The sequence below is a fragment of the Bos grunniens genome, chromosome 27, assembly GCF_055505025.1.
Source record: "Bos grunniens cultivar Pamir isolate PY7600 chromosome 27, Bosgru_T2T1.0, whole genome shotgun sequence".
Lineage (NCBI taxonomy): Eukaryota > Metazoa > Chordata > Mammalia > Artiodactyla > Bovidae > Bos > Bos grunniens.
Genome location: NC_141191.1, coordinates 1,880,722 through 1,906,905, shown reverse-complemented (window position 1 = coordinate 1,906,905; position 26,184 = coordinate 1,880,722). Strand labels below are relative to the sequence as shown.

The 26,184-nt window shown below is 45.9% G+C and overlaps 1 protein-coding gene across 2 annotated transcripts in view; it reads right to left on the bottom strand.

Annotated features, from left to right (window-relative positions):
* Nucleotides 1–26,184, bottom strand: part of DLGAP2 (DLG associated protein 2) — a 637,838-nt gene that overhangs the window by 436,657 nt on the left and 174,997 nt on the right. For both annotated transcript variants that reach the window (XM_086379875.1, XM_086379876.1), the window contains one exon: nucleotides 10,354–10,408. In XM_086379875.1, coding sequence (XP_086236001.1) covers nucleotides 10,354–10,408 — 55 coding nt within the window. The remainder of the gene's footprint in view (nucleotides 1–10,353; nucleotides 10,409–26,184) is intronic.

Below are 26,184 nucleotides of genomic sequence, written 5' to 3'. Positions count from 1 at the left end.
CACAGGCATCTACTGTGAACACACATGCATCAACAATGCACACACACACACCATGCAGCATATGGCATGTGTGTAACACACACGTCTACACCATGGACACACACACACCGCACACATACATCTACCATGCATATACATGTGCACACCACACGTGTGTACCACGTACACACACACACTGTGCAACCTACAGCACGTGTATGTACCACATACAAGCTGGATGAGGCTGTCATCTGAACTGGTGAGCTAAGTAAAGCAGATCAACCCTCCTGGGGTGGGTGGGGGGCCCCCCAATCAGCCAAAGGCCTGGACGGAAAACAAAGGCTTCAAGGGAGACTTTGCTGCCTGCTGATTTCAAAATGGGATGTGGGTTTCCCTACCTTTGGACTTGAATTGCAACACAAACTCTCCTGGGTCATGAGGCTGCAGATCATGGGCTGTGTCAGCTCCCACAATCACACGAGCCAAAGTTCCTCACAAGAAATCTAAGTCTTTCTATATAAAGATACATGCATTTATACACACACACACACATCCTCTTGTTCTGTCACTGGGGAACCCCGGCAGCCACACCTTCAGATGGAGACCACAGGGTTTCTTGTCCTTCACGTGGAGAACCCAGAGGTGCCTCAGAGCTGTCTCTGCATCCATCCCTGAGGCCACCTGGTTGCTGGCTCCTGGCCCACCATCCACAGACGGCGTCCTTCCGTCTTCCTACTCACAGTCGAGAGAGCCCACGCTCACCACTCCATGAGCTGTGACTGTCAGCTGAGCTGGACCCAGTGGGACACTTAAACACATCGCCCTAACTGAACACCAGGGCCATCTCCGTGGGGACCCCTTCTGATGTGCACGCACTGCTGTTCATGTCCTCAGGTAATCATCAAGGCAGGCCTGATGCTGTGATTTCATTATACAGAGCTCTCTGCATGGTCCACAGCATCACTGGTCTATTCCAGGAACTGACGGGTCATCCCTCTGGAAGGGAACATTCCCTGGAATCACTTACACACAGCAGCTACACTACTCAGATGTGTGTCTAACAAACCTCAGACCTTTGGCTTTGTGTGTTTAACTTTGGTTGTAAAACCACTCTCTGCAACCTCTCCCCTTCGCTGCTTATGCTTTTCTCCTACGCTACTTCTCCAGTGACAGGACACCAGTCACCAATAAAGGCACACATTCAGTTCAGCTCAATTAAAATCACTTTTATCAGTGTCCACCGAGTATTTGTGCTGGGGGCACCGAATCAGTAAGAGGCGGTCCTGACCCCAGGGAATCCTACCAACAGACACCTTTAAGAAGATGCATTCAAGTTACCGCCGTGTCCTTCTTATGAAACACCTTAAACATGAGCATCAATGTAAGGAACTGGGTGTAAAGTGGGAAGTTTTCATTCCACTGGGGGTGGACACGAACGAGAAATAAACGGGAGGCTCCCGGGGGCGGGTGTGGTGAATCCGTCCTGGCATCAGTCTCTCCACGCGTCACCCCAGCTGTCCCCCCCAGATGCACACACAGGACCACCCGGTGCGACCTCCCCCCAGCCCCCAGGACCCACGGAGGTGCAGCAGGGCCCATAGCAGCCCAGCCTCAGGAAGCACCCCTTCTTTATCTTTCACTGGCTGTGTCTGAGTTCTCAACACTCTTGCATATTAACTGTAGTTTGTGCCAGGAGGACCGTGCTATAAATCTAGTGTTTGCAGCTCCATTTACGTGTCCCACAAATGCCTGCTTAGCAGTGAAACTGCACTGCTAAATAAGCAAACTCTCAATGAAAACATCGATCACTGTCTTCACCTGGGGCTTCATTCAAACTTTAAAGTGAGGGAACTAAAATACACACTAAAACCACTCCACCTGCATATGGTCTGTGGTTGCAGGTAATGAAAGCACCTCAGACATGCACACACACACACAATCCTGCACCTGTGTATTCAGGCAGAGCTCAGAAATATTTTTTACTAATTCTTAAAACCTGAAAAAAAGATTGTTTTTGCCAAAGATGAAATAAACTCATATTTCTTAAAAGCTTTAAACTTTAATACTGAGTATTTTTACAATAAAATGATTTCCTGGCATTATTTTAAAATGTTGTTTTTGGCAAATATTAAAGCTGCCTTTAACCTCAAAACAAGTACTTCTGTGAGGCTGGAGTAACTTCTGGGGCCCCTCCCACACCTGGAACTCAGAGTCCTCCCTTCCTGAGCAGCACCTCCTCTGGGGATGCAGGCACCATGACGCCCCAGAGGCGGTCACCAGGTCACAGGTCAGAGAACAGAGCAGACTTCTCATCTAAAGTGGCATCTAGCTGGCAACTCTGAGCAGAGATGTCATCTTACCATCTTTCACAAGGGATCATGTGACACCCAAGCCACAGAACCTAATTAAACAGGAAAGGTATAAAAGCCCACTCCTGACAGGTTTCAGACAACTCCATGGACCCTAATTCCTAGTGAAGGCTGATGAGAAATGACCAATGCTCAGAATCTTAAGGGACCCTGACAACCAACGGTACCTGAAGCAGAAGATATTAAGAAGAGGTGGCAAGAATACAGAGAAGAACAAAAAAGATCTTCACAAGCCAGATAATCACAATGGTGTGATAACTCACCTAGAGCAGACATCCTGGAATGTGAAGTCAAGTGGGCCTTAGAAAGCATCACTACAAACAAAGCTAGTGGAGGTGATGGAATTCCAGTTGAGCTATTTCAAATCCTGAAAGATGATACTGTGAAAGTGCTGCACTCAATATGCCAGCAAATTTGGACAACTCAGCAGTGCCCACAGGACTGGAAATGGTCAGTTTTTATTCCAATCCCAAAGAAAGGCAATGCCAAAGAATGCTCAAACTCCCACACAATTGCACTCATCTCACATGCCAATAAAGTAATGCTCAAAATTGTCCAAGCCAGGCTTCAGCAATATGTGAACTGTGAACTTCCAGATGTTAAAGCTGATTTTAGAAAAGGCAGAGGAACCAGAGATCAAATTGCTAACATCTGCTGGATCATCGAAAAAGCAAGAGAGTTCCAGGAAAACATCTATTTCTGCTTTATTGACTATGCCAAAGCCTTTGACTGTGTGGATCACAATAAACTGTGGACAATTCTTCAAGAGATGGGAATACCAGACCACCTGACCTGCCTCTTGAGAAATCTATATGCAGGTTAGGAAGCAACAGTTAGAACTGGACATGGAACAACAGACTGGTTGCAAATAGGAAAAGGAGTACGTTAAGGCTGTATGTTGTCACCCTGCTTATTTCTATGCAGAGTACATCATGAGAAACGCTGGGCTGGAAGAAGCATAAGCTGGAATCAAGATTGCTGGCAGAAATATCAATAACCTCAGATATGCAGATGACACTACCCTTATGGCAGAAAGTGAAGAAGAACTAAAAAGCCTCTTGATGAAAGTGAAAGAAGAGACTGAAAAAGTTGGCTTAAAGCTCAACATTCAGAAAACTAAGATCATGGCATCTGGTCCCATCACTTCATGGCAAATAGATGGGGAAACAGTGCAAACAGTGGCTGACTTTTTCGGGGGGGGGGCTCCAAAATCACTGCAGATGGTGACTGCAGCCATGAAATTAAAAGACGCTTACTCCTTGGAAGGAAAGCAGAGACATTACTTTGCCAACAAAGGTCCGTCTAGTCAAGGCTATGGTTTTTCCAGTGGTCATGTATGGATGTGAGAGTTGGACTGTCAAGAAAGCTGAGCACCAAAGAATTGATGCTTTTGAACTGTGGTGTTGGAGAAGACTCTTGAGAGTCCCGTGGACTGCAAGGAGATCCAACCAGTCCATCCTAAAGGAGATCAGTCCTGGGTGTTCACTGGAAGGACTGATGTTGAAGCTGAAACTCCAATACTTTGGCCACCTGATGAGAAGGGGACGACAGAGGATGAGATGGCTGGATGGCATCACCGACTCGATGGACATGAGTTTGGGTGAACTCCGGGAGTTGGTGATGGACAGGGAGGCCTGGCGTGCTGTGATTCACGGGGTCGCAAAGAGTCAGACACAACTGAGCGACTGAACTGAACTGAACTGACAAGCAAATGATTTTTAAACCAGGAGCCTTAAGTCTGACATTTCTGAACATCCCACAAACACGTGTGCACATAGAATACTCGGAGAATTCAGAGGAGACTGAGATTCAAGGTCCAGAAGAGCTTAGAGTTTGAGAGAATTCACTGAGCTTTTAGACGCATCCCACACCTCACCCTTGGCTGTGCATGTTCTCCATGGCTTCAGACTCAACACTGACCAAGATTTTGTCCCCAGAAGTCAGGACACGGTCACACTGTCACCTACCTTGTAGGTACCATCCTGGGATGATGATAAAGAAAAAGAACAGAGGTTTGAGGAAGGTGTTCTTGGGAAGCAGGCTTGCTCTACAGGGGACAGGGCTCCACACGAGGTCCTGGGGGGGATGCCAGCAGGGGGGTGCTCGTCCCTGCCCCCAGTGTGAGCCCTGGGAGCCCTTCAGACAAAGCTGACCGTCCGCCTGAAGCTGCAGTCTCAGACCCACACAGCACCTAGGGATAGACAGCCCGTGGCCCAGCCTGCCCCACGAGCTGGGCGCCACTGAGCCCGACGTCAGCTGCCAGGTTCCCCAGGAGACCTTCAGCACAGGTGCTGCTGCAGGATATTCAGACCTGAGCCACAGGCCTTCTGCCTCCACACCAACCCGGCAGAGACCACAGACCTGAGGAAGGCATCACAGGCCAGGGTGGACAGGGTCCGAGGTCTGCCCTGCACAGAAGCACCTGCTCCGGGCGAGCAGGGGCCGAATCCGGGTCCTGGCCTCTCACAGCACTGACCTTCCCACGTGGCGCCAAGATGCCACCAGGCTGTGAGAGCCCTGAGGTTAAGATGAACCACGTGGTGTAGGACAATTCAGGTACAGGACAAAACTACGGACTCACAGCCTTTCACTCTGGCAGCAGTTAACAAGCATGACGACTTTTCTCATGAAGCCATTTTCAGTGCGCAAAATACAGCCCTTCAAGCACAGGACTGTTTCCGTCTCCTGTCGATGGATCAGGGTGGCTGGTCATCAAGGCTTGGGCTGGAGGAAGAGCACCATCAGGGCTGAGACACCCGCCTCCTCCCCTGGCGCCCCTGGCTCCGCCTGAGTTATTCTTGGTTTATGAATCACATCATCTGGCACCCCGTTCCCACAACCGCCGTTCTTTTTGGAAAGAAAAAAAGGTATTATAAATAATTTCCGTCTCTGGGTAAAGGAAACTCACTTGAAGGATTTGGTCTTCCAAAGACAAGACATCTTATGTTTAACCTAGTAAGTTAAAAGACCATTCACCTGGCATTTCGAAATGCGAGGCCTCCCAGGTAAGTAACTGTTCCACTTCACTGAACATCTTTCCAGCAACAGACCCACCTGATGTGCTCACCCATCTTGTGCCCTGAAGCTCCAGGGGCCCTGCGGGCAGCTTCCCCCCAACCCCATCCCAAGCCCCTGCATCAGGGTTCCCAGTCCTCACTATTCTGTGGTTTCACCGTGTTTCACAGGAAGGAGACACTGGGAAGGTTAAAGATTTACTAAAGGTCATAATGGAATCACAAACTGACTCAGTAAAAATCTGCATCTGGGTCTCGGCAAGACCCTCAGCAACCGTGTGGCGGTGACGCTGACACGCGGTGCCAGGGCTCGTCACCGCTCTGATCTGCAGGCAAGGGCACTGTTTCCTATCTCACGAGGAAGCTGGAGGACTTGCCGGAAGGAACGTGAGAAAGCCTTACAAACTAGAAACAGCAAAACCACAAGGTGTAACATCCACCATTCACATTGCAGACATCACTGTCTACACAGATCTGAGAACCGCACAAGTCAAGTAGAAGAGAACGAAGCAGGGTTTTGTCTCCACAGACACACTCACTGCCAGACTCTCACCAGACCTGCCACTGGGGACAAGCTCTCAGGCATGTCTGTGGCAGGAAGAGCAGCTCACTCACTGATTTCCCTTCTCTTGTCCATCTTGACATTAAAGGCTTTTTATAACCTTCGGCTCAAAAGAAACTTATGGGGTTTAGGACTCAACAGAGCAAACGTTTCCACTATTTTCACCATTACATTCCCTTTGCCTTTGACCTCAATATGCAAACTTCCCAGCAGCTGTCCACACGCTAACAGCCCTGCTTGCAGCTCGACACCATGTAATTGGGTCCAGTGCCCACAGGCGTCCAAACCCTGCCTGATGAAGCACACGGGTTCAGCATCCTAATAGAAATACAAGAGTGCTTACTTGGCCTATGGAGGCTTCTTAACACTAAGCGCCCGTTACAAAGGTGCTTATTTTAACCCCACATTTTATTTTGCCAACACACACAAGGGGACAACCAGCCCCAAGGGGATGGAGGAGTACCTGCTGACCGCATCCTGAATTAACCCCTCAGGAGTCAGACACAGGAGCGAGGGCAAGAGCCAGGAGCACACTGGAGCCAGGCTCACCAGCTCCTGGGGCCTGGGGACGATCAGGTCCCTCCTCAACCCACGTCCAGTACCCAGGTGTGGCGTATGCACCCCAAACACGGGCCAGGCTTCCTGCCACCCTTACACCGGGCATGGGAGGCTGGCAGTAAGCGCCAGACAGCACATCACTGGGAGGAACCCACGGTGAGAGTCACACTGAGTCTTCATGGACATCACGCCACAGGTTGGCTAACACAAAGACCAGTGCCACAGAATATATGGAAAGTACTCCAAATCTTTCCACTCAGTTCTTGTACACAACTTGGTTCATTCTGTATTCCCTGTGGAGCTATAAATTCATCTCAAACATCAAATACTGCCACGTGCTCAATCCACTGGATACTTCACTGCTTAGTTGTTATTATGAAACTGCACAGTTAAGCACTACTGGTGCTTTACTACAAAATCAGTCATTCTTATAACTTCCAGTCATTTGTGCTAGCTGAGCAGGCTGTGTCGTGATAGCTGGGGGGTCGGGGGTGGGGTGTAAATGCTGTGAGATCATCAAGCTCAGGGGCAGAGCCCCAGCCCACTGTGTCACCCCAGCAAAACAATTTATTAAGCTCACTCCTGCCTGAGTTTGATTTTTCCCAAATGGCATGAAGAGGCCAAAGGAACGGCAAGACAAACCGATACAGAATCAGACCATCTAAGGCAACTGTCCCCAGTCTTTTTGGCACCAGGGACTGGTTTTGTGGAAGAAAGTTTTTCCATGGACGGGGGGAGGGGGTGGGGAATGGTTTGGGGATGATTCGAGCGCATTCCATTCATTGTGCACTTTATTTCTATAGTTATTCCATCAGCTCTGCCTCAGGTCCTCTCAGGCATCACAACCTGGAGGTTGGGGACCCCGGTCCAAGGACCAAGACCAGACCCTTCACTGGCCAAAGGCAGCCTGTCTGGGACACACACTCAGGACCCATGGTCTCCCCTGTGGAAGGCACAGCTGATGCATCACGTGACGGTGGCTACTTGTAAGTCGTGTACGGACGCATGAGACACGGAGCAGCAGGGGGAAGATGAATCACCCTGGGTTTCACACAGAGGATCCAAGCTCCGACCCACCCACTCAAGAGAAAGTATCTCAGTGCTCATGTTCACCCCGAAGTTGATCTTTCATACAATTTACCACCTGAACCATTTTTGAGTGTTCACTTCCGTGGCATTAAGTACATTCACATTGTTGTGTGACCATAACATATATTTGTATCATCTGCAGAATATTTGTATCATCCCAAGATGAAGCCCTCTACCTAGGCCAATGATCTTCTTCACCAAAAGTTTGAAAAGTCTTCTATAAAACCACGAAGGTGAAACAAACCATATTCAGATTCCTAAAGACCCTATTTGCCATTAAGATACAAGAGCAACAACTACTATGTCTCAGCCTGAAAAAATTTCCAAACATTTCCTAAATAATTAAGCAACTTAATTAGACATATTAGATTGAATTATGCAGGAAAAAACAGAATTCTCAAATCTTTTGCTTCCAAAAGCTACAATTTCAGCCAACTCCTCTTTCATCCCACTTGACATGATTCTTTCCCATTTCCACACCTAAGTTCACAGCCTCAGGTCCTCAGCACTGACTCCAAAGAGAAACACTCAATCATGTAAACATATTTTCACGGAAACTGCCCACAAATGGCCTCAACACTCAAGTCACAGTGGAAAGGAAGCTTTCTTAGTTCTAGAGGTTGGCTACTTGGATTCTTATAAAAAGCAAAGCAAGAATCTCAAACCGGAAATATTTTCTGTATTCACTTGAAACTTTTTATATAACGAACTGTCTAAAAATATAGGAAACTCACCTCAATATTTAAAGTCCATTTAGATTCCCACAGAACAGTACTTTTTATTAATTCTGTCACTATTCTTTTTTGCATCTCAGAATCAACAATGTCTCACCTGGAAGAGAAAAACTAATCTGGAAACTGAATTCCACCTTAAACTGTGTTGTACTCATGGCTGTCAATGGACACTGCTTGCAAAATCTTTGTTTCTTTGCACGTGACTAGTTCACATTTTTCATTACTAACCAAGACCTTCAGGAAGCAGAAACAGGCTCAATAAATATCCAACCATTATTTGTGCTCTAAAGATCACAGCCACTTACTGACAGACTGTGACAAGGCTCCCGAGGGACTGCTACGTGGACCGACGCCTCACACTTGGGAGCCTGCTTACTGAAGAACTCCATCAACCACTGTGAGTGGACTATCTCCCCTAAATTCTATCATATGCTTTTTGAAATAGCCCCTCAATTTGTGTGAATTGCTATCAGTGATGTAGAAACTACTTCTACGTATCAGTGAGGAATCTCCTTTTCCGGAAGGCTAACACATATTGATAATTTATAATGGAAGGGAACCACCTATCACTTTTCCCTCATGAGAAGTCAGATATTGTGGACTCAGATATTATTCCCTCCTCTTTCTGCTCCCATTACCTTTTCCTTAGAACCCTTACCTAAGATTGTGCAAGGAACCAAAGAGTTATAAGATTTCATAGATAAATGTAATCATACCTTGAGAGAACATTCAATTGCTACCACCATTGCTGCAAATAAGTTAATGAGTGTAGGAGCAGATGTACAAAAACATATTTCTCATAAAAAAAAAAAAATCTAACCATGTTCTAAACAAACTTCCCCGTAAGCAGTAAATTTGCTCAAATTTTCAGCTAAGATGTAATTGATTGGACAAAACCAAAACAGAGATAGGTCTATGAACTTTTTGAAAAATTATAATTAGCAATATAATCTATCCATATCATAAGTTTAAAAAATGAAGATCTTATTTTTCCAGAATACTCCGGATTTTACACTGGAAGGTACAGTATAAACAATGCCTTGTCATGTACCAATGAGACCCCATTAAACATAACCTCCAGTCAAGACACTATTTATGATAAAAGTAGAGAAAATCCCAGTGGATTACACTCTTCTAATTATCACGGAAGAGTCCATTAGGATTCATTTTGTTCAATTAGAAAATACACGAGGAAGTATCAGAAGCCTGTTTCATATCCAACAAGAGTATCCCAGACGCAGACAGACATGAGACAACTGATTCTGGAAATGAATAAACTCTAATAAAACCCTGTGCACAAAAGAACCAGCAACTCTACCTTTTCCTCAGGACTTGAGTCTCTGAATTAAATGCTGGAAATTAGAAGCACAGGATAGTGACTGAGATGTAGACCTGCAGGATAACACTCCATGTCAATTATTTTCTTTGTTTAAATTTAAAACAACAAAGTTCCAAAGGATTTTTTTTCAGGCTTTTCCCTCCATCGTGTTTCCTTAAAAGCAATGCAAACCACCTTAATTACAACTGCCAGCCACATACGTCTGTGCGACAACAGGAAACCACAGGGTCATAGCATCTCCCGCTCTAAGACATGCATACTGTTGATTTATTCACAAAGATCCTCAAGGTTTTAAGAACATAACAACTGGCCAGTCCTACCCTGAGAGCAAGGAAAACCTTGACAGCAAGAAGACTCTAAATCCATTCCATGCTAACCAACAATGGTGGTTTGCCTTAATAAATATCATCCACAAAAGAAACAACTGAAATTAATATTAATATATTCAACTTTATAAAACAATTGGCTTCCTTAAAAATTCAAGGCAACAATCATCTATTTCCTTTATCAAATAAAAACAAATCTCTAAGTTCTGGTCATAACTCACTATAGAACCGAATCATTCTTTTTTTTTTTTTTAACTTGTTTCAGTCAATATATGAAATAGCTACCTCTAAAAAATCAAGATATCTAATTATGCAATCATATTTCTCAGTTTTGCACAGATATAGAACCAATAATCTCAAATCAGAAGAACAAATGCATTTACCTGTGTTCCTGTCTGGTAAGATACAGCAATGCTTCTGCAGAATGCCAGGCAAAACCTGTTTCAGAACAAATAAATAAAAGACATATGGTTATCATTCAGGTAGAGAAAGGCATCTAATCAACTGTTGCAAGTGTTTTTCTAATAAGGTCGTTTGATGCTGCATAGTCATCACGCCCAGAACGATCTAACAAATTAAACAGTATTGAAAAATTCTGATGACATACATTTTTCATTAAAAAGGTTAATCAGGTAAGTGTACTGATTATATATGCTGCTCCTAGGATGGTAATGCAGTTCTGTTTAATGTATGTTCCTAATGGGTCCTTCAAGTGCCTTGAAAGCTGCACTCAGGGGGCTCCTACACTAAGGCAAATGGCCCACCAATTTTGTGATGGCTTTTAAAATATGAGATGCAATTAGAGCCTGAACATGAAGCGTGTTGGGGCGGAACCTTGAGTCTATCTTCTAGGATCTAAGTCGAGAAGCCTTTATCACGAATGAGTCATAAGAAAATGTGAAAGAAGAGCCTGTGTTTACCTGCACAGTTTGGTAGTAAAAGGTGCAGGAAATACCTTGTTTGATAAGCAAAAGGAAGCTTAAAGTCATGCAAAGGCTTTCCCAAGAGGCTACAGCAACATAAGGCAACCGCAAAGCACAGACGTAAACAGAACTTGGGACTGAAGAGATCTCTCTGGGAAATTTATGATTATGCTTTCTCAACTCAGTTAGGGCAAAAGCTGAACTTCTGTCTTAAATCATCCACCGATGAGGCTGCAACCATTCCTCAACCCTCCTCCCTGATTACAAACCCTCAGCATCCTCAGCCAAGAAGCAAGTCATTCAAGTCTCTGAGCAATCATTCAGCCAGCGGAGGGGGACCAGGGGGTGCTGTGAAGACCGAGCGCTGCCCTCGACCAGCTCAGGGTCCAGCTGAGCAAACAACAGACTTGAGCAGATATTATCAATGTTCACAGCAGTTTTCCTTTGGAACAATGGCTCCCTTCCCACCATGCCCTTATGATGCCTTTAAGTTGGGGCAATTCTGCACATGATACAGCCCACAGGTAGGACGAAAACGCATGTGATCATGAGAAAGTTCTGCCAGGTCCTGCAGTTAAAGTCACTTGACCACAAAAGCCTCTCGTGTTCCTTCTGCCTATGAACACCCAGAGGGGAAAGTGCTAGCCTGATTCATCAAAACATTCACCTAATGGGTGTCCCTGTGTGCATCTCTGTCTCAGGGGACAGTTGAAAGCACTGTTGCCAGGCTACTCTTCTTTTTTTTTTATTTTATTTTATTTTTAAACTTTACAATATTGTATTGGTTTTGCCAAACATCGAAATGAATCTGCCACAGGTATACAGGCTACTCTTCTAAGGAATTACTGCCAACAGATAAGCCACAGAAATGTGCAGAACAGGATGCCAGGGGATCCCTGGTGCCTGTCCTCAGGGCCAAACTGGTATCACTGACTTTTCCCAGGAATACACCTTGAAGAAGTGGACACAGTACCTGCAGATCAGGTCACAGCCTGTGACCTGCCACCACTGCCACATGACCACAATGCTGTCCCCATGAGAGCTGATGGAGTGACACTGGGGGCTTTGGAGGGGGGTGTGGGGTAAACAGGAGGCACACGTGGGGCAGGCAGGACACTGACTCACACTGTGGAGAGAGGAAGGGGGACGCAGGTGCTAAGGTGGTTGTCTAGTCAGCACTAACTAGCCCAGTACTAACTAGTCCAGCACTACCTAGTCATGCACTAACTAGGATAGCACACCATCCCAGCACTAACTAGCCAAGCAATACCTGAAAGTACTAGTTGTTCGGTCATGTCTGACTTTTTGCGACCCCATGGACTGTGGCCTGCCAGGGACCTCTGTCCATGGAATTCTCCAGGCAAGAATACTGGAGTGGCAAGAATCCCATTCCAGTATTCCATCCCAATGAGGGAATTCCCATGCCCTTCTCCAGAGGATCTTCCTAACCCAGGGACCAAATCTAGGTCTCTGGCATTACAGGCAGATTCTTTACTGTATGAACCACCAGGCAAACCCTCAGTACTAAGTCATGTCCGACTCTTTGTGACCTCAATGGCTGAGGCACCCCAGGCTTCCCTGTCCATCACCAATTCCAGAGCCTGCTCAAACTCATGTTCATCGAGTCAGTGACGCCATCCAACCGTCTCATCCTCTGTCATCCCCTTCTCCTCCTGCCTTCAATTTTTCCCAGCATCAGTATCTTTTCCAATGAGTTAGCTCTTCACATCTGGGGGCCAAAGTACTGGAGTCTCAGCTTCAGAATAAGTCCTTCTAAAGAATATTCAGGACTGATTTTGATTTCCTTTAGGATTGACTGGTTTGATATCCTTGTAGTCCAAGGGATTCTCAAGAGTTTTCTTCAACACCACAGTTCAAAAGCATCAATTCTTTAGTGCTCAGCTTTCTTTATGGCCCAACTCTCAGATTTGTACATGACTACAGGAAAAACTACAGCTTTGACTATACGGACCTTTGCTGCCAAAGTAACATCTCTGCTTTTTGATATGCTGCCTAGGTTTGTCACAGCTTTTCTTCCAAGGAGCAAGTGTCTTTTAATTTCATAGCTGCAGTCACCATCTGCAGTGATTTTGGAGTCCCCCAAAATGAAGTCTCTCACTGTTTCCATTGTTTCCCCATCTATTTGTCATGAAGTGATGGGATCGGATACCATGATCTTAGTTTTTTGAATGCTGAGTTTTATTTATTTATTTTTTTAATAGTTTTTTTTATTTTATTTTTAAACTTTACATGAATGCTGAGTTTTAAACCAGCTTTTTCACTCTCCTCTTTCACTTTCATCAAACACCAATACAGTATACTAACACATATATATGGAATTTAGAAAGATGGTAACGATAACCCTGTATGAGAGACAGCAAAAGAGACACAGATGTATAGAACAGTCTTTTGGACTCTATGGGAGAGGGCGAGGGTGGGATGATTTGGGAGAACAGCATTGAAACATGTATAATACCATATGTGAAACAAATCGCCAGTCCAGGTTCGATGTATGATACAGGATGCTCGGGGCTGGTGCACTGGGATGACCCGAAGGGATGGTATGGGGAGGGAGGTGGGAGGGGGGTTCAGGATGGGGAACACGTGTACACCCGTGGTGGATTCATGTTGATGTATGGCAAAACCAATACAATATTGTAAAGTAATTAGCCTCCGATTAAAATAAATAAATGTATATTAAAAAAAAAAACTAAAAAAAAAAAAAGAAAGCTTTTTAGTTCTTGTTTTCTGCCATAAGGGTGGTGTTATCTGCATATCTGAGGCTGTTGATATTTCTCCCAGCAATCTTGATTCCAGATTGTGCTTCATCCAGCCCAGCATTTCACATAATATATTCTGCATATAAGCAAATAAGCAGGGTGACAATATACAGCCTTGACAGACTCCTTTCCCAATTTAGAACCAGTCTGTTGTTCCATGTCCGGTTCTAACTGCTGTTTCTTGAGCTGCATACATGGAGGCAGGTCAGGTGGCCTGGTTTTCCCATCTCTTGAAGAATTTTCCAGTCTATTGTGATCCACACAGTCAAAGGCTTTAGCATAGTCAGTGAAGCAGAAGTAGATGTTTTCATGGAATTCTCTTGCTTTTTCTATGATCCAACAGATGGTGGCAAGTTGATCTCTGGTTCCCCTGCCTTTTCTAGATCCAGCCTGAACATCTGGAAATTCTTGTTTCATGTACTGTTGAACCTCACCTGGAAGTTCTCAGTTCATATACTGCTGGTTCACGTACCAGTCCCATCACTTCATGGCAAATAGGGAAGCAATAGAAACAATGACAGTGACTAGGAAAGCCCTAGTCCAGCACCTTCAGCCCAGCACTAACCAACCCACCACTAACTAGGTTAGCACTAACTAGCCAAGCATGACTAGCTCAGCACTAAGCAGCCCAGCACTATCCACCCCAGCACTAAGCAGCCCAGCACTAACTAGGTTAGCACTAACTAGCCAAGCATGACTAGCCCAGCACTAACCACTCCAGCCTATCTAGTCTAGCACTAACCAGCCCAGCACTAACTAGCTAGCTCCACAGCATTCTCCATCGTGTAGCACCAGCTGAGTGCATGGTCAGGGCACTTCCCAGTCTTCAGGGAACCACTGTCCAAAATGGGGGCACCTGGGATGCCCTTTGGTGACCTCTGCACCCTCAGGACTCTGGTCAGAAGTGCCATCTTTTCTCCTCGATGCCCTTTCTCCAGGGGTGAACCCCTGAACTCAGCCTCCGAGGCCCAGCCCCACCCTGCTCCCTAGCCCAGGCAGACCGTGCTCAGCCCAACCTGTGTGTCCGCCTTTGCTCAGAGGTGCCCTTGTGACCTGAGGGGTGATTGTGATTGTTATACACACCTTGACCAAGCCTGAAATGTCCACATTAAACATCCACTCCAGGTGTTTCTGGGTGAAGCCAGCTTGACTTGGTGGACTCAGTAAAGCAGGTCACCCTCTCCAGTGCAGGAGCCTCCTCCAATTCCAGAGGACCTGGACTCAAGAGGAGGCGGCAGGAATCTGTGGCCCCCAGGACCAACCATCCTTGTCCTCATGGGGAGTCCAGCTCAGTGGGGAGCTCCCCTGGGCACCTTCTACCAGAGCCTCTATTTTTTGGTGGAGGCAAACAGAATGTGACTCTCATTACAAGGTTACCCTGAGGCCTCCCTCTTCCTGGCACTGAGAATCTGAACATGAATCCCTCCCCCTAAATGGAGCTCAGAAGCAGCCTCCGATGGCCACAGTGTGTGATGTGGTCTCCAGGATTTAGAAGAATGCCCACCATGACAGCCTGACTTCAAGCCTCATACCATCATTCAATTCTGAATGTCAAGCACAGGACGTCCTTTATTATCATGTCCTGTGTCTGCAGAGGGGAAGCCGCATGTAGGAGTCCCAAATACACATTCACACACATAAACACGCACACACATGCACTCTGTCTAAGTTACTGTCCCCGTTAAAACTGGAAAAGGACCAAGGGACTGGTCCAGTGTCCAGTGGCCCAGTGGTCAAGACGCTGTGCTTCCACTGCAGGGGGCACGGGTTAGATCCCTGGTCAGGGAACAAGGATCCCACACTCTGAAAGGTACAACCAGAAAAAAAGAAAAAGTAATTGCTAAAAATGACCAGGATTCCATTCTTATCAAAGAGACCATTTAACTTTTTACAGCACATTCATCTGAGCCTAAAAATAGCAGGAATTGGCACAGAATGAGTTTGGACTGACTGTTTCACAGCCCTAGCATCACATTAGGTTTTTCTACATTTCAGAAACTGTTAGTTGTGGAGGTTAAGAACTAATTAAGAACTTATATTCATAAAAACAGACTTAAAAAGGCATGACAATGTAAGTGATGAGAAGAAACACCATTTCTAACTTTTTAAACGTGCTTCCCTGGTGGCTAACAGATGCTCAAATTTAAGATCCTGTAGCCTGACCACTAGTGGGCTGTCCATCTTAATGTGGGCTCGTCTGGCTCCAAAGAATTCAGTTCAGAGAAGTAAAAGGAACTGGAGGTCACTAACATTTTTAAATGCTCTGGGAGCTTCAAACAGCTCCATTGTGCTTGTGAAACTAATGGTAATTGCTTTCTTTGAAAATCTAGAATGTTCAACATTCGATATTATAAAATAAGTAACTCACGCTTACCTGTCTCCTTCCTGCCCCTTCCTGAGAGTGTGTGAGCTGGAACCCGAGGTTTCCCTCCCAGGACCCCGCCCCATCCACTCTGCTCAGGGGTACCCAACTCGGAACGCAAAGGTCAGGTCTCCCCCTGAACCCGCCTCGCCTCCCAGGCCAGGCCCCTCTGCACTCTGCTGGCTGCAGGTCCCGCCCCGCCTCCCAGGCTCCCCGCCTGTGGGCGTCTCCCCGGCAATCTTCACTGGGCCCTGGATGGACACCCCATAAGCCTCCTCCTCCCGGGACTTCAGAGCCCCATCACTGCCTCGGTGCCGTCACCCCAAACGCCCAGCGGGGACTCAGAATCAGCATGATGGGCCCTTCCCAACCACACCTGCACCTGCAGACCTCAAGTGTCTGCACACCGCCTCCACCTGTTCAGTGAGAACACAGGCCCCCCACTCCACTGCTGGGTCCACGGCTGCATCCCGGCCCCAGAGCTGCGGGTGGCACATGGGGTGGGGGTCCTGAATCTGTTGAAATGATTACAGATTAACACACACAAAAATGAGTCTTAAGTATTTTTGTAGATCCTACGGCCTTTTAACAAATAAAAGCTCCTTGTTAGACAGAGAGGAGGGACCTGAGTGTCTGAGACGTGGGCTTCTTGACACCCGGTGGCTGGGGGTGACCTCCGTGGTCCCTGCACGACCCTCCCTGAGATGAACCCCAAGGGCTATGTGTAAGAGGCAGGAACAGGGACCAAGAACACATGAGGGTTAAACATGAGGTCACCACAATCCAACGGTGGGGCTGTGTGCCTGCCCCTCGCCATCTGAGTAAGCCCCCTGAGGTTATGTGAGGCCCCTTGTGTTGCCCCAGTTCAAAGGTGCTGAACCTGAGGGTCCAAGGGCTGAGGGAGGCTGAGCTCAGGCCCCACTGATGGTGCCGCATACGCCTGCCAGGGAGCTGAGCTCAGTGTTTGATTCCCCCTCGAAGCCCATGATCAGCTCACTCGCAGAATCTCAGTAACACACAAAGTACAGTTGCTGCTGAGTAACAGAGAGTCCCTGCATATCCCACTCACTTGTCTGTCAGGACTGGGGCACACAAAGAGCCCTCACTACTCAGGCTAGGCTGCTGAAGCCCCGGGGATGGAAGCCCAGGGTGCCAGCATAAGGCGAGCTGTTTCCATGGCACCTTGAGGGCACAGAGCTCAGTCCCTCAGCTGCCTCTGCATTGGGGAGGGCAGCCCACTTGGGCTAGTGGTCAGGGGGTGAGAACCACCCTGACCACGGCCTCACCTTGACTTCTGCTGCACCTTCAAAACTTCTGTCGGATCATGGGAACCCAGACCCTCCTGGGAGGCTGGAACCTTCCCTGGCTTCGTCAGCTGCCCCAGACAAGGGTGAAGCGGCCAGCAGGGCAGCCCTGGGCCAAAGGGAGGGAGATCCTGAGGGAGGCAGGTGCCCCAGAGCTGGCTAGCGCCTGGCACAGGGTAGGCTCCCTCACCGTCCAGAGCAGGCAGAGTAGCCCCCAGGGTCACAGACACAGACCACAGGGCCCTGGGCTCCATCAGGAAACCATAGCCTCCTCCAGCAGGACTGGCCTCCACTCAGGAGGGCTGTGGTCCTCAGGCTCCAGGCAACCCTGCGGGGCCCCTGGGGCTAGCTTTACCTCTATCCTCTCCTTTCACAACACATCTTTCCTACTTTTCTACTGTTGACAAAGATGCATACTGGTCCCATCTATTTAATCAAATGCAATTAAATTTATTTTCAGCATTAAAAAAAATTCAAGTGCACAGACCATGTGTAACTGAGATAAATTACAAATGCACATTCATTTAATCAACGGCCTTGGCCGGGTCAAGAGGCATGAAACCATCTTTCAGGACTGTTCCAGATGGAGATAAACACTGTGTGGTCGGGTTCTTCAGGGAAGCAGACCAGCTGGGTAACAGGAGGTACACACAGTGTCAGTATGCGATATGATGTATGTCTACCAGCTTCTGCAATCCCGTGGCTGAGTCCTCATAATAAACCCACTGTTCTGCTTTGAATGACACAGCATGAACATGATGACAAGGCTCTGAGTTCCTGCTCTTGGTACTTTGGGTTCATTTCTCGACCGTACGGCAGTTCTATTCTTAATTTTTATTGCAGTATAGTTGCTTCACAACATTGTGTTAGCTTCTACTGCACAGCAAAATCAGTCAGTCATATGTATACATATGTCCCCTTCCCTTTTGGGTTTCCCTCCCATTTAAGGCTTTCCAGGTGGTGCTAGTGGTAAAGAATCCACCTGCCAATGCAGAACATGCAGAAGAGTAGGTTCTATCCCTGGGTCAGGAAGATGCCCTGGAGGAGGAAATGACAATCCACTCCAGTATTCTTGCCTGGGAAACTCCATGGACAGAGGAGCCTGGTGGACTCTAGTCCGTAGAGTCATGAAGAGTTGGACATGACTGAGCACGCACGCATACCCATTTATAAAGGTCCTTATTTGCAACAGAGACACCAACTGAGAGAACTGCAAGGACAGCAAGGGGCTAAGGCAGGGTAGAGGGAGCCAGGAGACTGGAACTGACATACAGGCGGCTGACACCATGCACAGAGCAGACGGAGGGGAGAACGCCGTACAGCACAGGGAGCTCTGTCTGTGCTCTGGGGAGGTCTGATTCTCCATCTGATCCCACAGCGGCTGCACCGGCTGACCCTCCCACACCAGTGCACGAGGGTCCCGCTGCTCCACATCCGCAGCAGCACCCGCCGGGCTCCGGTTTTCTGACAGGGGCCTCCTCTCTCAAATGCTTGTGGATGCCCTGTCACATGATGGCGCCACCACGGCCAGCTCAGAGTTTCAGAAGGTCCCCCCAACCCCCAGTCTGGCCCCTAGCAGAACCGCTGGGATTCTTCCTATCCTTCCCCAGCTCTGAGGTTGACTGTGGGCGTGATGCTCCTTGTACTAGGATGTGTTTCATGACTCCCTCTGTGAAAGGTCCCTCTGTCCCACATCCAGTTCCATCTCGGGGAGCCTCCTCTGCCTCATTCTTTTAGCCCTGGGATTAACTGAGTCAGAATAAACCTCCCTCTGGAATCCTAGATGGGGGTTGTTCAGACAGCACCTCTATCCATATGAAAACTGAAACATTAAAATAATAAACTTCAGTTTTTTAACACATGAGCAAGCCAGTTTTCATCAGTATGGACCCTGGAAGCCCCCAGGTATATTTTGGGTTTACTGAGGAAAAACTGACCAATTAGATCGTAATATGTTTAAAGCATAAACATGATGAGTTGATACACGTGTACAATGTGAGATGATCACCATCAAGTTCATGAACACATCCCTCAGCTCACAGAGGTGACGCTTGCATTTGTGTGCCTGTGAATGTGTTGATAACGTACAGGACCTACTCTCAGCATCTTTAAAGGACACAACACAAAACTGCTAACTGCAGTCACTATGCTGTACGTACAGCTGGAAGTTTCTGCCCTCTGATCAAGGTCTCACATCACCCCTTCCCCAGCCTCAGGTAATCATCATCAGGTAAGCTGAGACTATTCTACTCTCAGCTTCAATGACATAAGCATATGTGTGTGTTTGTTTCTACGTAAAACTTGTTGTACCACACAGTATTTATCTCTGTCTGGCTTATTTCACTTAGAAAAGCATCTACCAGGATCATCCACATCATCAAAAATGGCAGGACATCCCCAATCTCACATCTTCCCCCTTATCCATTCATCTGTGTTCCAACACTTAAGACTACTTCTACGTCTTGGTTCCTGTGACTAAAGCAATGAGCATGCAGAGAAGATCCCTCCTTCAAGCTACTGATGTCATTTCCTTTGGATGCATACCCAGAACAGGGCGGCTGGACCATATGGTGGTTCTATATTTAATTTTCTGAGGAACCTCCATACTGGATGTACGAATTTATATTTTCACCAACAGCGTACCAGAGTTTCCTTTTCTCCAACAAATGAACTGATTAAAAAATAAGCAAAAAAACAGACATTTTTCCAAAGAAGACATGCAGGTGGCCAAAGGCACATGACCAGATGCTCAACACTGCGAATCATCAGGGCAACACAAACCACACCACAATGTAGTGCCACCTCACACCTGTCAGAATGGCCATCAGCAAAAAGACAAGAAGAAACTAGTATTGTCAAGGACGTGGAGAAACACATCCCTTCAAGCCACCATCAGCCAGCACACCATCCACCAGGGACTCCATGCACCTTCAGTAACAAGATTAAGAGTGGATCCTGAGCCCAGTTAATAACAACTATCCACTGAAGGCTCCAGAATTAAAAGATGAGACTCCTCCCCTCCACCCTCCAACTACAAATCCTAACATGTTTTCCTGGAAACGCAGGCTCCCTCTCACTGCCCAGCAGGTTCGAGAGCCTCGCAAGCCACCACCTTATCTGCCCCCCCGACCCCCCAGCCTACCTCTGTCCCTCTTCCAGGAAGTGCAGAGCCAGCCTCAGGGGCTCCAGAACTTCATGACCCCAACGAGAGGTCCCTTGACCTCTGTGACATCAGAGGTGCATCCCACGTGCCTGACTCTGCACCACCAATGTGTCCTCAACTCCACATTCTCCTAAAAGGATCTGTGTCCACTGATTTCCCATCTCTGCCCACAAATTCAATCTGCCCCCACCGCTGAGTTTTTTACAGGAGCGTTTAAACATACTCAGGTCTCTCCATCATTAAAAATGAGATTGACTGCCAGCATGACAGTACAAAAACCCCACTCCCTGCTCCCAGGGAAGATGGTGAAGATTAAAGCAAAAAAAAAAAAAAAAAACCATTTCAGCCTCTGGAAGTGGTCCTAAGGACAAACAGATAGTGAAGAAAATCTCCAGAAAGTCTACAGAAATTTGGGGAAAAGATGAGAGCTGGTGGTACTGGAACCTAGTTTGCTCCCACTTACCCTGTGCCCCCAGCTCAGCTCAGCGAGGCTGGGCCTGCACTAGGAGGGCAGGCAGACCAGGCTCCCTCCTGCGCCCCTCCCAGACCCAGGGCTTTCCCCCAGGAGAGAAGAGTTTCCAGCCCCGGCTGCCAGCTGAACACCTGGGGGCTTGGGCCCTGCCATTCCCTAGGCCCAAGCATGGCACCTGGGCTTTTCCCAGTGGACAGTGGGCTGAGAACAGGGGGCCCTGACTGCTCTGCCCGCTGCAATGTGCTGGACGCACATAGAGACCCTGTGCTGCTGTTCAGATCCTGGGGTAGGGAGTTGTGCTGCTGGCAGAGAAGTCTGCCTTCGTCCCAACTCCCGGCTCCAGAGTCCCACCTCAGAGATTCTATCTGGGGCAGAAGGAAAGGATAGCTTCCAGGCTCTTCTCCCCAAACCTGACTTCTTCTGCACAGAACAGGAAGAAGCCTTTCATCCTGAGGGCGCTTTTGGGAGCAGGGGGCTGCAGTGAAAGGCCATCCCACACAAGCTAAGCTGTCGTGACTACTTTACAGGGGAGAACCGGGAACAGGAAGCCAGGAGGAATCCACATGGGGTCCAAACAAAGATCAGAGCCTTGGAGACTTTTCCCTCAAAGGAGCCAAAATCTGACTGATTCATTCTTAGAGCAATTCATGCCCCAGAGCACAGTTTAAAACAATAGAGAAATCTTCCCACGAGAGAAGAGTCGTGGAGTTTAACAGATGGAGGTGGGCAGGAAAGAGGAGGGGACGCCTGCCAACCACCACCCCCTCCATTCAGGGTGATGTGGGCACACCAAGAGCTGTACATCCTTGAGGAACAGCACCTGACATTCAACCTGGAGGGTGGAGACAGATGTCACTAAAATGATCCAGCCAGACATTAAACAAATAAGCAAACAAACAAGCCTGGAGGGAGGGGGCTGGTGCTGATAGTTGCTATTAATACATTATTAAATTGTAGTTTTCAGTAAGTTGCAGAATATGCAAAGAAACAGGAAAGTACGAGCCATACATCCAAACAAAAGCAAGCAACAGAAACCACCTAGAATAGGGACCAGTGATCAGACTTATCAGAAAAATATTTCAAAGCAGCCATAAACCTGCTCACGGAACTGATGGAAACCATGATTGCAGAAGTAAAGTAAGAGGACAATGTTGATAAACAAACATACATTAATACAGGGATAGAGATTATTCAAAGAAATGGAAAATTTGGTGTCAAAAGTAAACTAGCTAAAATGGAAACTCACTTTAAGGGCTCAACACTAGATCTGCACTAAGAGAAGAAAGAAAGAATGAACCTGAAAATAGACTGACAAGTTATGCTGAAGAAAAGACAGCAAACAGAATGAAGAAACATGAAGAGAGCCTCAGAACGGGGTGGTGGGGGGGGACACAAAAGAAATGACTAAAAACATGTAGTGAAAAACATTAAAGAATTAAAATGCAACATCAAAAATACTCATGCATGTGTGCTCAGTTACTCAGTCATTCCTGACTCTCTGCGACCCCATGGACTGTCAGCCACTAGGTTCCTCTGTCCATGGGATTTCTCAGGCAAGAATACTGGAGTAGGTTGCCATTCCCTTCTCCAGGGGATCTCCCCGAACCAGGGATCGAACTCGAGTCTTCTGTGTCTCCTGCACTGCGGGCATATTCTTCACTGCTGAGCCACTGGGGAAGCCCTAAAAAGATATTCAGTTCATGCAAAAAAAGTGGTAAGGAAGAATAACGAAATGAAGACAAATGAAACTGAGATAAATGGAACATAAAAAGTAAAACAGCAGTTATAACTCCAACTATATCGTTAACACTAAATGTGCATGGATTAAACAATCGCATCAAAGGGATAGATTGTCAGAATGGATTAAAAAAGAAAACATGCTTTAACTCTATGCTGTCTAGAGGAAACATACTATATGTTAAAAAATACAAATAGATTTAAAGTAATAGGATAAAAAAAAGACACCTTGCAAACTGCAACATAGGAAAGCTAGAGCAGGGGACTTCGGTGGCAATTCAGTGATTAAGAATCCACCTTCCAACACAGAGGGTGCAGGTTCAGTCCCTGGTTGGGGAACTAAGATCCCACATACCACAAGGCAACTAAGCTTGTGAGCAACAAATACTGAGCCCGCACACTGCAGCTGGAGAGAAGCCTGTCGCCTCAGCGAGGAAGCTCCATGTGCCACAACTAAGACCTGACGCAGCCACGATCAAGCAAACAGCGTCTAAGAGAGAGCTAGTGCAGCAGTGATACCAGACAAAGGATGGAAATCAAAGGTGCTACTAGACATACAAGAAGACAGTTTGTATCGACAAAAGTGTCAGGCCCTCAGAACATATAACAGTTGTAAGTATGTATGCACCTTAATAACAACACCAGAGTACATGAATCAAAGAATGTCAGAAATGAAGTGAGGTATCCAACAATAATAGCTGAAGATGTCAAAACCTCATTTCCAGTAACAGGTAGAACAACCAGGCACAAGATCAACAGTATAGAATCCTCGAGCAGCTCTATACATCAACTAGACCTAACATATATCTACAAAACATTCCCCCAACAACAGCATCAAAGTACTCAGTTTTCTCAAGCACACCTGCAACACGCACCAGAACAGACCACATAATACTCCATAGAAAAAGTTCAACAAATTTAAAAGGAGAGTGCTGACACAAATTATGTTCTCTGATCATAATGAAATGGGATGAGATATCAATAACGGGAAAAAAATGGGGAAACTGACAAGTATGTGCAAATTAAACAAAGCATTCCTAAATAACCAATGGGGCAAAGAACAAATCAAAAAGAAAATCAGGAAATATGCTGGGAGTAATGAAAACGAAGACTGCTAAAGGAACACTTAGAGGAAAACGTATAGCTACAGATGCTTTTATTAAGAAAGAAGACAGGTCTCAAATAAGCTACGCTTTCAGCTTAAGACACTGGGAAAAGAAGAACAAAGTGAACACAAAGGAAGAAAATAATAAAGATTAAAGCAGAAACTTGTATAATAGAAAACATAAAAACAAAAGAGAAAAATGAAATCTGAAGTGATCAATGAAACAAGCCTTTAGTTAGAATGATCAAGAAATAAGGGAAAGTTCAAATGACCTTCAGGATCAGGAATGAAACAGTGGATGTTATATAAACTTTACAGGGGGAAAGGATTAAGGACTAAAAAAGAAAACTATGAACAACCTGCATCAACAAATTAGATAACTTAGATGAAACGGACAAATTCCTCAAATGACACAACAGACCTATAGTAAGAGAAGACAATGAATCAATAAACAAAATGTGTTCACAAAAAAAGCTCAAACCCAAATAGCTTCTCCACCAAACTCTTCCAAAAGTTTAGGAAGAATTAACACAAATTCTTTCCAAAAAATGTAAGAAAAGGGAACACTTCCAAGTCATTTTATAACATCAGTTTACCCTGATACCAAAATCGAAGGCCTGATGAGAAAAGAAGGATAAGGATAAATGTCTCTCATGAACATGGATGCAAAAATTCTCCATAAAATACTGGCAGAACTAATCCAGTGACATATAAAAATAATTATAAGTTCTTGACAGACACTCAGCAAGCTAGGGATAGAAGGGAGCTACCTCAATCTGAAAAAGACATCTACAAAATCCTACAACTAACATCGTACCTAATGGAGATAGACTGAACGCTGTCTCCCAAAGAGCAAGAACAAGACTGGGACGCCCACTTTCACCTCTTCTACATTGAGTAACACTGGAGGCCCCTACAAAGGCAGTGAAAAGAAACAGAAGCATCTAGATTGGAAAGGAAGAAGTAAAACTAACACTATTTGCTGTTGACATAATCCTGTACCTAAAAAATTTTAAGAAATCCATTAAAAACAATTAGAACCAATAAGTAAGTTCTGTAAGGTTGAAGGATACAAGATTGATATAAAAATCAATTGTAATTCTAAAACAGGCGGCTAATGGGAAGCTGTTGTATAGCACAGGGAGCTCAGCTTGGTGCTCTCTGATGATCCAGAGGCCGGGATGAGGCGTGTTGGGAGGGCGGCTCCGGAGGCGAGGCACGCAAGTGTACGTGTAGCTGAGTCCCTCTGCTGTGCACCACACTGTAGATCAATTATACTGAAACAAAAAAATAAATACAGGACCCACAAAAATGAGAGTAGTTCCATTTACAACTGCATCAAAAGAATAAAATATTTAGGAATAAATTTAACAAAAGAAAGCCTTATACTCTGAAAACTACAAACACTTTTGAAAGAAATTAAATATCTAAACAAACAAAAAAGCATCTCAAGTTTATGAATCAGATAATACTGTCGAGGTGGCAACACTATTCAGACTGATTAGATTCAATGTTATCCGCACCACTGACTTCTTTTTAGACACTAACAATGTGACTGCAAAATGCATATGAAATTGCAACAGACCCAGAATAGCCAAAACAACCTTGAAAAACAACAAAAAGTTGAAGGACTCACATGTGGATTTTGAAACTTCCTACAAAATAGTAATCAAGACAGTGTGGTTCTGGCACAGAACTGATTAGTATAACACAATTGAGACTTCAGATGTAAATTCACATATTTCATGGTCAGATGACCTTCAACAAATGGGCCAAGACGACTGAACGGGAAGAGGAGACTTCTCAACAGATGGTACTGAGACAACCAGCAGCCATGCACAAAAGAATGAGGCAGGACCCTAATCTCATACGCACACAAAAATTAACTCACAATGGATAAAACACCTGAACTCTTAGAAGAAAATACTGTGGCACAATTTTATGACTTTGGATTTGGAAATAAACTGATGATGCTAAGAAACGTCTGGAGATGATGGTGGTGATGGTTGCACAACAGTTTGAACATACTTTATGCCACTGAGCTGGACATTTAAGAATGGTTAAAATGACGAATTTTAAGTTGCATGTATTTTTCCATAATTAGAGTAACAAAAATTTTAACCTTTAAAGATTAAAAAAATATTAATTTTAAAAAGGAATAAAGTTCAAACACAATGTGAATGAACTCAACCTTGAAAACATTATGCTCAAGCGAAAAACTCCCAAGACCTCATGTCACATGATTCCATGAATCATCCAGAACAGGGAACTCCACAGAGACATGAAGTAGATCAGGGGTGCCTAGGACTGGGGTGAGGGCTGGGAGGACAAGGGGATGAAAATGTCCTGAAATTGTAGTGGTGTTGTA